At 34.9% G+C, this 14,533-nt stretch overlaps 1 protein-coding gene across 3 annotated transcripts in view; it reads right to left on the minus strand.

The window, feature by feature from the left end:
• Nucleotides 1–14,533, minus strand: part of LOC147078298 (glutamyl aminopeptidase-like) — a 76,505-nt gene that overhangs the window by 12,511 nt on the left and 49,461 nt on the right. For all 3 annotated transcript variants that reach the window (XM_085958320.1, XM_085958328.1, XM_085958312.1), the window contains 6 exons: nt 9,754–9,924; nt 5,178–5,275; nt 4,048–4,182; nt 3,482–3,648; nt 1,939–2,076; nt 563–651 (listed from right to left, as the gene is read on the minus strand). In XM_085958320.1, coding sequence (XP_085814446.1) covers nt 563–651; nt 1,939–2,076; nt 3,482–3,648; nt 4,048–4,182; nt 5,178–5,275; nt 9,754–9,924 — 798 coding nt within the window. The remainder of the gene's footprint in view (nt 1–562; nt 652–1,938; nt 2,077–3,481; nt 3,649–4,047; nt 4,183–5,177; nt 5,276–9,753; nt 9,925–14,533) is intronic.

A 14,533-nucleotide genomic window follows, 5' to 3' on the forward strand; every position in this document is an offset into this window, starting at 1 on the left:
CCACATTAACCCCACCTACTATGACGAATACTGCACTTTTCCATATACGTTCTTCATACCCAGACACCACACTTTCAGTCGGGCGATAAACTCGTGACCTACAGGTATAATTACTAAGGGTGTTCACCTACGTGTTATTATTACGAGTTGTCACATCCACGCGTGGCTATCGAATGCGCATGGCTTAACTGTTATAATTATTAGGATCATTAGTGTCAATTTGTGTCATCCTCCATGTCTTGTCTTTTAGACAGGCCCCAGATAGCACCAATTTATGAGTGCCACGGTCCTTCCAGTGGCCACAGGCCCTGCGTGTCATAAAATATAGGAGTAAGAACAACCTGTTGAGAAGGCTGTTTGACAATCAAATCATCCGGGTCACGATCCTCAATCATGACAGCTAATATGCCATTTACCTAAATCATTTGTATTTTTTTCGTTTCTGGGGGGGTCTGGACCCAACAGCCCCAACCCCCCTTGTGTGCGCCTGTTGGTATAAATATATTAAAAATAGCAAGATATTTCATTTAAATTTAACACACAGTGCATCTCTTTTACTCACAATTTGCATCTGGATCATCTGTAAGCCATTGGATACCTGGCTGTACGCCTTTATCAGTCGTGTATGTGATCGGAATATGCCAACGGAAACTGAAAGATAAAAATGTATTTTATGTTTTTTGGAATTGTTGGTAAAAACTAGATGGCAGTGCTTCGAAATTAAGAACCATCGCAGTTTCGGAGAATCCTCAGTGCACCCTCACTCAATTAAAGCAAGGACTATTATTTAACCCATTCTACGGTTAAGGTGACGCATCAGTGAAACGCCAAATAATTTTCAACTGTACGCGCGACGAAATTTTGGACTCGCTGCCATTCACTGAGAGAATGTTGACCCGGGAACACGTCACTTTGCTGCGTGATGGCGACGGGTCAATTAATTCTAAAATCGTGTAAAGATGACTAAAAACGTCACCCATTTACTTTAAAAAGAAAACATGTCAATGAATATATTATTATTGTTACTAATAGAACAATAAACAGAACATAAAATGGACGTATGTTGGATTTATATGACAATTAATATTTCGTTTGACAGGCGTCATTTTCACCCGCCACCCGCAATCCGTGCATCGCCTAGCGACGATCTTTTTAGACCGTGCCTCAACTAATGCATGGCCTTAAGATTTCGTCTTGGGGGCCGCCCATATATGATGTTACGACCTAAAGGGGGGACTGCAACGAATTGGGTGAGAACATGTAAAGTCAAAAAAAAATATTTTTCAATGAATTTGTTTCTGTAAAAGTGCAATAGTGTCGATTAAAAAATATTTTTGAGATCTATGGAAAACCGTAATATAAAACATGTCAAGACTTTTGATTGCCAAAAGCGATATAGACATTAGCGGCTGTGATTGAGAATTCTCGCCTTGAGAACTCTTGAGAAATAATTAGAAATGGTCAATCTCGAGAAATAAATTTTCCACAGTTTCAAGAATTCTCATTTCTCGAGAAATATGTGCCTAAGAAAAATTTATTTCTCAGTAAAAATAGCCCTATTCTTTTTGGTTCTGAAGGGAATTCTAAAATTCCTGGTAAAAAAAATAGGTTAAAAAAATCGTCTCCATTTCATTGTGAATGTGAAATTCTCGAGAAAACAAAATATTCTTGATTTTGAATCTCTAATTGCCTTATTATTTATTGTTTTGCTAAACTGTCAAGTATGTATAGGGTTTATAATTAGTTACATACAGACATCTTTACATTACATTCGTTCAATATTATTACAATAAAATAGATATAAAAATATATGCGATTGCCGATTAAATTTAATCAATATTTGACGCAAGTTTAATAAGTATTTGACAAAACTTTTAAAAGATCTAATAACTAAACAAAATTATAATTACATAACGATGACCTTTTTTGAGAACTTACTTTTCTTGAGTCGGTGGCATGGCATCGGGATCAGCAAGGAATCGTTTCTGCGTCAGGATGACACTTTTGTTGTCGGCACTCATCGCCACCGTCACGAGAGGCAAACCAGTTTGACGAGTCCAAGTATCCATGATTTTTCTGTCAATAAAGAATATAATAATAGTTCACTAACATAATCCACAATCACATTACAGAATGTTTAAAATTATAGTTAGTGCACAGATGTCGTATGTCCAGCTTTGTATGTTAACAATCAGGAGCATGTGTTTGCAGACAAAAGTTACACGTAAACCCATAGATTTCGAAAAAAATCATATTTTTTTATTCATTCCATGTAATTCTTAAAAAAACAAAGCCTATAATTTCTTGTAAGTATAAAAATAAAGAATGATTTTAAAAATTAGGAAGAAACAAAACAAAATAAAAATTCCAAAAAACAAATGCCCATAAACAGCTCAAATTTTTATTGCATCAAAATGAAATCTGAAACTGTGTACAGACCTACAAACTTATCTGAAGAATGGGATGGGGGAGCCACTGTCGAAAACTACCCAATCAAGACTCGTAACTGGACAGAATCTGACATTCGAATGAAATTTTCAAAATGGTAGTTTGTAGTTCCATTTTTGGTCATTCTACAGATGTACAACAGTATTTTCGAAGGAGGTGATATCGCTCCTTAGCTGACGTTGGAGCAATCCACGGATCTGTAGTAGCCCCGAAAGTAATTTGGGGGCATTAAATATAAAAAGGGCAATGGAAGGGAAAATAAAGTAGAAGAAAATTTTAAAAAGCTTTTCAACATGTTTCATGTGCTGTGAAATATACAGTCAAATTCGCAGTGATTACAATACTATTTTCCAAATCCACACAAAATGCAAGTTATACCGAAATGCGCTCATATCCACAGACGGATCTTAACAAGTAAGTATTGGAAGGTGGATGCGGTGCTAGAGTTCCTGGAAAACAAAAATTATGCTTTACGAACTAACTGTACATCTATTCTATACACAAGACTACTTTTGGCACTTACAGCAGCTATCTAGGGTAGATTTGTATCAAAGTATTAGCACTTATTGTAACAATTACAATAAGTTAGCCATCTAAACAGTCAAAACTGTATATCTCGGTCTAGAATTTACCACAGCCAAAAGTGGTGCTGTTAAAACATAGCACTTATTGTAACGATTACAACTAACTGAACTAAATGATGGTTAAATTATTAAGTTTTTTCCCCTTCCTGAACAATTTGCCCAAATGGAGTTAGTTGGTTTGCAAATTAAGTAGTCGATATGCTGCAGAAACTTCATTGTCGACCATTATTGCTTTATCTCAAGTCACGTGTATGCACAAAATATTTCGACACTGATGTCGGGCTATACATTGCCCAGCAACTGGGCAATAGTTGCACCATTTTTTTGGCAATAGTATCTGCAATCTGCAATCTTTGATGCTCGCTTATGGGATCCTTTAGAAAAGAAATTACCAATTTTGTACTTTCAACATTTTTAATTTAAATTTCTAATAACAAAGTTTGACTTACGTGAGATTTTGGTTTGGATTGTCGTGTTTAAATATGTCATCGATTTCATTGAGAAAATCTTGCGTTCCAGTATTTTTAAATTTATATTTATCCATATAATTTTGAACACCCTTTCTGAAGGTCTTCTCAGTCACAAATCCTTCCAACATTCTTATAACAGCTGCGCCCTAAAATACAGAATAAAAACAATTCTTATGCATTTACTTATTAAGACCGGTTCAGATTAGTTAAGTTGTTTAGTCGAGTGGCAAATGATTTAGATACCAGTAAATGATTTAGTAACTAAAAATTGTCTTAACACAGTACATTAATGAGTGACGTGTCAAAATGAATAGAGCACAATGTAAGAAAGCAAAAATAAATAAGTTAATAACTTCAGTTGTAATGCTATATCAGTAGAATTGGAGGAAGAAATTTGCAATAAAGGCACTCATGGTTTAAATATTCCGAAATGAATGGATGGGTAGTATCTTCGCTCTAACGAAATGTCATTTCCAATTTCACTCTCATCTATAAAAGGCCTAGCAGCTATATTGTATATTTTCTTCGATGTCATTGTAATTTACCTTGTTGTATGTGATCCCATCAAAAATAGTTGTTATTTCATCAGGTGACTCCACCTTCTGGACTATCGGATGAGAGGACAGGGTGCCATCTAAGGCGTAAATGCTGTGCGAATTGGAAGTCAAGAATTGTTCCAGCTGAAATTTGACAAAAGAGTTACGCAGTTATTTCTGCGAAGAAACCGCATGATTTGTTACAATGAGCATTTCCATCGGTGCCTATCTTAATGTTGGTTTTAATTTTGTTCCTGTTAGACGAGGGTTTCTTAACCTTTTTGAGCTGCAATCCAGATTAAGGTAATAGTTTTGGTTATACTTGGTTTTTGTGGTTATTTTCAGAGCATAAGCCTGGAAATTCCTTAAACGTTGTAGATAATCTATTTATATAATGTTGAAGCCTTGAAAATTGACATTTTATTCCAGCAAAAGAAATGGCGTATTTCAAAAAAATACTATCTTATTCTTAGGTCAATAATTATTATAAAACAATCATTATTCGTAGGATGTTTTATCACATTTGAATGGTCAAAGACATAGCTTGTAATCAGTATTTTTAGAATTATCTTCAAATGTGTTAATTGTGCCCATTTTTTGAATAATAAAATGCCTAATTCATGTCAAATTGGTGATCACAGAGATTATAAAATATAATGTTTTATCGTAAATATTTCACTATATAATGTTAACATTAATTTTACTAATTGTTTTGTAAATGCGTTTAAAAATTAATAAAACTAAAAAATCTTAACACCACTGCACATGGATATACTGAAAGATGACTATATTCTAAAACATTAGATCGAGAGGTTTAAAAGAATACTATTTTATGTAATAAAAATACTTTATGCAGTCATCAAATATTTGAAATAAATATAAAGGATAATAAGGCTTACAAATTATATAAATAGATTATCTACAACGTTTAAGCAATGTCCAGGCTTATGCTCTGAAAATACCATAAAATCTCCATTTTGACCTACGTGGTGCATGTGGGCCGTTAGAGAAAAAAAATCCACAAAAATCAACCGGCCATTGTTATGATGGCTCTAAATGTCAAGTAAGTCGATAAAAGATTACCCCAATAACAAACAGTTTACAAGGAAATAAGGACATAAGTAACATATTTAATATACCATTTTCCAATCTGTGTAAATTTCTGCAAGCGCTTTGTACTGCATATATGAGGCAAAACCTTCGTTCAGCCATAATTCGTCCCACCACTTCATGGTAACTAAAAAATACACCACAACGTTAATACACAAGACCATGTGGCACCACACTACTTTTACCTTGAAGCAACAATTATTATTAAAATCCCAATAAAATAAATACAGGTAAAGGTCAATCGCACTGGGGATACATTTAATGATCAACATGGCGGGATTTAGAAAAAAGAATTGGTTGGGCCATTTATATTCGCATTCCATCCTTACTTCCCACCTCTCTCAAATCTCAGTGTTATTGTCACAAGACCAAGTGACCGGGCCTCTGATAGATTACCGTCGCTAGTAATTGAATTGAAAATACAGACTGATTCAGAAGTAGTTCGTCAGCTTGATAATAGTGTGACCGTCGGATACTTCTGAATACCATGGCAAGCCGTGATACCGGCCCGAGTCAGCTCAAGGATACGTTGCCGCACTATGTTAACTATCGAGTGATTCAAAACATTCTGTAAGACTTTCGTTGCACTAAGTCTGTTAAGGCTTGAGTGAACCTCTCATCCTCTTCAATCATACATATCATCATCATTCATCCACCCTCACATATCATCCATAAAACTGTGCACCAAGTGCCGCGAACATGGTGACCCAAAACAAACAATACCGCACGAGTGACAGTGAAACCAGACCACGGAGCCATCATCAAAATCATCAAAAAGATCAGTGTCTGGCATTCAGTTAAATCGCTCCCACCCCTAGATCCGGACTCCTCATCATACTTCAAATTATACAGTCCACTGCGATAAGCGCCATCAGAATTTAAAGTATGAAAACACTTTATAAGCTTATTACGCTTTTTAAAATAGTGACAATTATTACAATTTACAGCTACTGCCATGTAGTGAGTAACTTCAAGCCAAAAAACTAAAATTTTTGTCTTTGGACACAATGCATGTCATTCTGTTATGCGCGCATGTGGACTTAAGACGATCTAATTTGTTAAGAGATTATTCATGAAGGTAAGTCAAACTATTTTATTATATCAAGCGTTCAAGACGCATTGGAGCATTTTCTTTCTACTCTTCAGTAATGTAAAGCCGCATTTAGACCAAGCGAGCGAATGTTTGTTCTTCCCCCACTCCAGCGAAATTCTCTTGACTAAAACGCTTTTTGTTGAGCGAGCATAAGAATTTCACTGGAGTGGGGGAAGAACAAACATTCGCTCGCTTGGTCTAAATGCGGCTTAACAGTTCCATAGTTAAAAATTATAGCACCTGTACACATGCATAGAGTTAGTAGCACCAACAGTATGTAAATTAAACTATCGCGACAATAATTATTTACACGTAAAAGTGCTGACTGTCTCGCCAATCTCATTCTTCAAGCGTAAACGAGACGGGTTGTTGTCATTGTATGGTGCTATTTCACTTATTGTGAAAATTGTAGTTAATTTTTTATCCAGCAGGTTTGCCACTATCGTTCTACTGTGCAGGCGCTATCGCACAAGTTCTAACTGTCGCATGACAATTCAGAAGCCGCTGAACTTTTTTGAACCATGCATGCAATCTTGCAACTTGCACGATAAAACGTGTTTACACGTGCAAGTTCTTGTTATGGCCGTAATAATACATACTGCCAGCAGTATATTCATGCAAGTGTAAACGGGGTATTAATTAGATTTTATTACACATTTTACAAGAGGTGTCAACAACTAGAATAATATATGTGGAGAGTACCAGTAATTGACACTTCCTATCTATTACTATGAACTTACCATGAAGTTCAATAGTTTTGATAGAAAATGAGACGTAATTAGAGCGATGGCGAATGAGCGAAATCGATACAACAGGCTTTGAATTTAGAGTTAAATATTGAAATGTAAAAAAAGATTTATTTCAGTATTTACAATATTATTCTTAAGAAATATTTTATTATCAGAAAAAAAGTCATTTTGTAGGTTTTGTGATGACACATATTCTTGGAAGCCCCATGTGGTATCTATATACTCCACGTAAAAAGTGGACTTGCACATCTATTCTATACACAAGGCTGCTATCAGCGGCTATCGAGGGTAGTTTATAATATTTATGTTTTGAGGTGGCTAATTGTTACAATAAGTAAACCGTCTGAACTGTCAAAAAGTAGTATGTTTTAACAGCAACAACTCTTGCCTGTATTAACTTTTAGAGTACCGTCAAAAGGGGCGACATTGAAATCGAGGGACTACTTTGATACTTTGAAAATGATTTTGAAATTGGCAACACAGTACCCACCGGAACGGTATAATTATAAGTTACTGGTCTATTTTAAAAGATATATCTATGGTCTACCTATCAAACTACAAATACGGTAATTAAGTGTCCGATTTGTTGTATATCGGAATCCGTAAACATCAAGGTGAATTTGGTGTCTTATTTGAAGAGCTATAAAATGTGAGTACCCTTTTATTATCATCGCAGTAATCCAATGATTATTTAAATACTATAGTGATATCACTATTTCTTTTTCATATTTTAAATTCAAATTTATTGAGGTGAAGTACACTTTTGTGTAACATGCTGATTTAGAGTATGGGGCGTCATTGATACGGGGTATCAAAGTCACCCCCACACCTAATACCTATACTGAAGATAGTTTAGTTGCTAAATTTTAAGAATATTTTTGTATTTTATTTTAATTTCCATGTTTTTAATTTCAGAATAAGATGGTGCGACAGTACAAAAGAAAACTAGGTTCAAATTATTTTATTTTAAGTTTTATTGGTTATTATTTTGTATTGTAATTTTGATCTCGTATAAAAATGTTCCTAGTTTTTTGTTGTTTACCCTGTACTTTTTTGATAACATGATGAATAAATGCTATAATGCAGGGGGGGCAAACTGCGGCCCGCGGGCCGCATGTGGCCCGCCGGGTATTTTTTTGCGGCCCGCCATCATTAATTGTACTTCTGATTATGAATAACTTTTTTATAATTTTTTAAAAAATATTGACAATAGATTAAAATTTGAAGAATTTGTTGTTTCATAAATGTATTATCTCAGTACGTCTTCTTTGCGTTTCGTCTCACACTATGTAACCACTATTTTCTACATTAAACATCGTGACACATTTAAATACTTTTAACTCCGCGTTGCAAGGAAAAAAAATATATGCCCATGATATGGTAAAAAGTTTGAATGGATTTCAATTAGAACTCAACTTATCCCTTCGACAAATATCGAATAGCAACGTGGACCACTTTTCAACTTTGAAGTTGCTGAATATATCAGAATATAAATTTGAAGAATATGGTAAAATTATTAAAGCTCTGAATGACGATTTTTCACAAAGATTTGGAGACTTCTGAAAAATTGAGACAAGTTTAGCAATAGTACGCGATCCATTTTCAATAGATATTGATAGTGTACATACAGAGCTACAACTTGAGATTATTGATCTGCTGTGTGACACTGATTTAAGAGAATTGCATCGTCGTGAAGAAATCTCCAAATTTTACAATGCCCTTAATTCAGACAAATTCGACCAACTTCATGATTATGCAAGAAAAATGTTCGTTATTTTTGGATCACCCTATATATGTGAACAAACATTTTCGATCATGAACCTCAATAAAAATTCTTTACGATCAAATATCTCCGATGCCCATTTACAAGCAGTTTTGAGAATATCAACTACAAAATTAACACCTGAATTTAAAAAAATGTAAGTACAACAGTTTCATTCTTCTCATTATTTTTTTTGTAATGTTTATTTTTCGTGATAATTAATAGTGTATATCTAAAAATGGTATTTTACTTGCGGCCCGCCGCTCATTTTGAATTCTTGAGTTTGGCCCTCCATCCAAAAAGTTTGCCCCCCCCTGTTATAATGCAAATCTGTACATTTTTTTGTTTTTTTTTTTTAATCAGAATACGTTTTCTAACGTTTACTAACTCACGGGGTGACATTGATACGCTATCAAAGTCACCCCACTGTAACTTAGTGCTTGTAACTCCTGAAAAAAAATTTGAAAAAAATAATGAAATATAGGGATGGGTTTGAAGTCCCACATATAAACTAACGAAAGCATAAAAAAAATAGGTATCAAAGTAGCCCCACCCCATGGTGTGACTTTGATAGGGTATTTTATTTTTTATTTCAATACGTATTCGTTAAAATTTCAATTTAATATTATTATTCGGTTGGTATTTATAATGTAATAATTACATTATTTTTTCAGTCTATTCCTATAGTCGGTTTTCAAAATATCGTAAATATAAAATCAAAATCGATCAAAGTCACCCCACTTTACGGTAATATAGACAGTTTTGACAGTTTAGACGGCTAACTTATTGTGACAATTATAATACCTCAATACATAAATAATATGATAAACTACCCTCGATAGCCGCCGATAGCAGCCTTTTGTATAGAATTGATGCGGAGGACTAAAAAGGATGCAGAGCCAACAATGATTACGGTATCAAGTTGTTATCAAGAGTAATTATTTACACTGTTAGAAATCATTGGACGGTATTGTGGTTATGTACATCAATCATAGACTCACCCAGATTTCCAAACCACATGTGAGATACTTCATGAGCAACCACCCTGGCGATGTTTTGCTTGTTAGCCATAGACGTGGTCTCAGGATCATACAGGAGATTGGTCTCTTTGAATGTCACCAGGCCCCAGTGCTCCATGGCGCCAGAAACAAAGTCGGGAATCGCAATCATATCTGCCGAATGATGAATAATGTTAAGTTTTTTTTTCATTGCTTGGACAAAAAATTAACAATTCAGGATATTAATGGTTTAAACGATATCTCGTAAATAAAATTTTGTTCAAAATACGTTTTTTGCATTATTGAATATATTGGTAGTATTGAAACGATATCTGAAATCTACTAGGTGAACTAATCAACCAATGAAAACTCGTAAATACATCATTTTATTTGCCGCCAGCCACCTGTCCGATGCATGTAAGTAATCCTAATACTACATACATACATTCACTATAGATGACAAACACATTGATTTGTAATTTCAAATATCAAAAACACATAATGTGCAGGCGAGCTTTTTCCCTCTCTTGTAAAGTTGTTATTTTGTCACTTACGAGGTCTCGTTTCTTAACCCTCAACATTTAATAGTTTATTACAAAAAAGATTTTCATGTCACTGTGATACCCTATCTTTTCTCATAATGTAAATCAACTTTAATAATAACAGAAAACATTATAATAATATTCCATGCGATGTTTAATTTGAAGAAATCGAGCCCCGCAACCAATTTTTGAAAACATTGAGTGTTCTAACAGTTCTGATTGAAACATCATTATTATTAAACTTCTTTACCACGCGGTCATTCGTTAAATGTTATACTGTATTAAAAATAATTACCATATTAGCCCAAATATACCGCAAATGTATATTTTGGATGATGGTCGAAAGGAAAAAAATTGGCTGTAAATGGGTAAATAAAATAAAACTAAAGAATTCAACCACAACCTTTTCTCCCATCCAGATTGGTTAGACCATTTGTTTGATGTTTATATCGTAAGTCTTCGAATATATTGAACTGAATTTTAGCTGATCCCTTCATTTCTACGTGACCAATAGTTATTCGTGGGGTTGCTGCCTAAAGTTGGTAAGATGATAATATAGGAATTTAGAGTTAACAACGGATTGTTCTTGGAGGCGCCTCATGGTGTGCATATGCTCTAACTAAGGGGCGGATATGGCCGAAGTGTCTATATAAATATGTATTCTAAAAAAAAATCAAGGTCATCCGATAAATAGAACATGCACATAAAAGCACAAAGAATTTAGCATTATGCCTGATTTTAGAGGGCAAGTCAAACTTTAAATTGCAATTACTCCGTCATGACTTCGAGACTTATCAACTTTTGGCAGTAACCTCACGATCGTGGGGTTACTGCCAAAAGTTGGTAAGTCTCGAAATCATGTTATGGAGCAATAATTTCATTGTCCTTTATGTGCATGTTCTATAATAAAGAAAATCTAAAGAAAATTGAATGCCATCCAATATATTATATTGGATGGCATTCAATTTTCTTTCTAGCATACATATTTATATATAGACACATAATCCGTTGTTAACACTAAATACCTAAATTATCGACTTACCATCTTTTAGCAGCCCTTTGCATGTATTGTGTTGTATTTCATTATAACTGCGAGCAGTACAGAAAAATAATAAACTTAAATTAAAATAATGTAAACAGTTATGTCATCCAAATGCCCCAGACCTAGTCCAGGCATATTTGTATAAATATAATACAGACATATGGGGGGAAAAACATATGCCTACTTATTGTTTTTCACTAACACTTGAATATGACATGAATAGTTTATACTGAAAAATATTTTAAGTTGAAAACATCACATTGTATTTGAGCCATTACCCGCGTACTGACTCGGGCATTTGCCTCGTGACAATCGCTGCGCCAGGTACATCGCAATAAAATTAGTGTTACGTGAGGATGCTGCGCGCAGTAAGACCGAGCCACAAGCCGACCAAGCAATTTAATTTAACGCAAAGTCGAGATGAGGCCGCGTGTGCAAATTGCTGTCACAGCTACTGCATTTTTATTGATTCATCAGATTGTAAACAAAAGGAAACGAAGACCTAAATTGGGTTAAAAAATATATGAAAGTAAATTACAATACGGGAACAGATTATTTGAAGAATTAACTTACGATGATCTACTCTCTTGTAAATGCCAAAATACGTAATAGTGACACAAATTTTCGTGAAGCAATTACCACGCAAGAAAGATTATTGTTTACGTTAAGATTTTTGGCAACAGGAGATTCCTATACAAATTTACAATATTTATTTTGTGTATCGAAACAAAGGATATTGACAATAATTGTTCCGGAAGTCTGTAACTCAATTATCGAAGGATGTTAAGGTGAGTAAAAGAAGCTGTTATTTTTTTAATCAAATCTTTTTTATTTATTTATGCATAACATGGAGGAGGCATTATACAAAAGGTGGAAGAGAAGGCGTTATACATGATGTTGTGGACGAGGAGGAGGAAGCATCGATGAAGGAGGCATCGGAGAGGTAGAAGGTGTAGCATATAGAATGGTGCAGGAGCTGTCTGAATTGGAATATGTTTAGATCCCTTTTTAGCTCTTTTTTGGGTATTTCTTTATGTTTCTCCATTTCACTCGTGGATTCTAGAGTTTCATTGTGAATACAGTCGAACTTGGTTATTACGAGGAAGACGTTACCGACTGAATTTGCTCGTTATAAGCATTACTCGGTATGTCGTTATGTAACATTTTTCGCGCCACATTCTATTTAAGCATAGAACATAAAAAATGTGAAAACCATTGTAAAAATCCCCGAAACAAGCATGGCATTCATAAACTACAAAAAAAGTTGTTTATTGTAATGAAGTGCTGAGCCGCCGGCGATGACGGCGCCTGACTTCACAAAGCTTGGATTTTTTACATGCAATTTCAACCATATGCGTGGATACTTTTTCAATGTTGTCGGCGAAAACACCAATTAGGTACTTACTAGTGTCATAAACGTAATCCGATCCCGGCGGCATCAGTCTAGTTAACTGCCCGGTCGGATTTTATTGCTTAGGGTCGAAAGTGTTGTTTTTAAATGATCGACACATTAACAGTTTTGCTCGGTATACCCGAGAAGTAGCTCGTTATAAAAGTGAATAAATGTATGGAGAAAATGTTAACGAATGTTTCCTCATTACATCTGAGATCTCGCTATTTCCGTGATCGTAATAACCAAGTATGACTGTATGTTGATTGTCATCATTTTGTACTTCACCTTGACTTTCAATCTGTAAAATAAAATAAAATGTTTTATTTTTAGGAACCATCAATCGAAGAATAATGGCTAATAAGCAAATTCGAGAATAAATGGAATTTTCTACATACAATAGAGCCAATGGATTTTTTTTTTTCGACCATGTCCGATCCTAATAGGATCATATGGGCCTCCACAGAGTAGAGGCTTATATTAACAGATTTTGTTTTTTATGAGAAATGGATATCAGCCACTTGCTCAACCTATTAGATCCATACCCTGACTCACACACAAATTGAAAAACAATATGTGTACTTGCCAGACCCAGGAATCGAACCTGGGACCAACGGCGTGATAGTCCAACGCTTAAGGCGCGCGGCCACCTTGGGCACACATTACAATAGAGCCAATGGATAGCAAGCATATAATTATACAGTCGCCTATAAACAGTGGAAATGATTATGATTGTTTCAAATTATTACCCAGTATACAGGTTCTTTTAAACGTCAGTTCTGTTGTGCGTTCAGTTGAGGTTTCCGTTTTGGTACGTTCAGTTTTGAAACGGCGGTGTATTTAGACGATAAGTTATCCGTTCAGTCAAGGTTTCAGTTGCCAGGTCAGTTCGGAATCGGCGGTGCATATTTACGTATTTTGTATCCACTAAAAATGAATAGTATTTTTATAATTACTTTCTAAACATATTGGTTGATGATGTAATGCAGTATTTATATTTAAAGAAATTATAATGTTTCAATCCAAATTAGAAATGTAATATTAAAAATATGGCAACATACTAATTTAGACGTCAATTTAACTGGGAATTCTAAAAACGGATACGATAACTAATAGAAAATCCATCCTGTCTCGTCTCCATTTTAGTTTCAGTCGGCCGCTTCAGTTTTGCATTTACACGTCAGTTTAACGGACAGCTCGACAGAAACGGAGATTAATTGGATAGCAAAACTGTTCGTTTAAAAGCACCTTAAGAGCAAGAGCCAGAGCAAGAAGAGTAGTAGAGAATGCTTTTACGATTTTAAGTTCAGTCAACAGTTCAACACCCACTATGGCCGCGCGGCTTAAGCGTTGGCCTATAGCGTCGTGGGGTCCCAGGTTCGAATCCTGGATCTGGTAAGTACACATATTGTTTTTCTATTTGTGTATGAGTCAGAGTATGGTCCTAATGAGTTAAGCATGTGGCTGACATCCATTTCTCATATGAATATTAAAATTTGTTAATACAAACCTCAACTTTTTGGAGGTTCATAATGATCTTATGAGGATCGGACATGGTCAAAAAAAAAACATTGTAGAGTATTGTGAAACCCTATTCTATTAGAACCAGAAAAGGCAACAAAGGTTATGTTAGCTATCATTTACTTATATAATTATTTGCGTAGGGATCGAAATTCATGTGAAAGCTGAACATCACCAGGATCATTTGACACTGAAGTATATGGGGTGCATGTACCAGGCCGTTGGAGGGATGACACAGAAATGACATCACAGTTACCTATTCAAGCTGTACCATGAAGAGGCCCACAT

This window comes from Rhyacophila brunnea, unplaced genomic scaffold, assembly GCF_057557595.1.
Source record: "Rhyacophila brunnea isolate RB1 unplaced genomic scaffold, BYU_Rbru_1.0 scaffold_11, whole genome shotgun sequence".
NCBI lineage: Eukaryota > Metazoa > Arthropoda > Insecta > Trichoptera > Rhyacophilidae > Rhyacophila > Rhyacophila brunnea.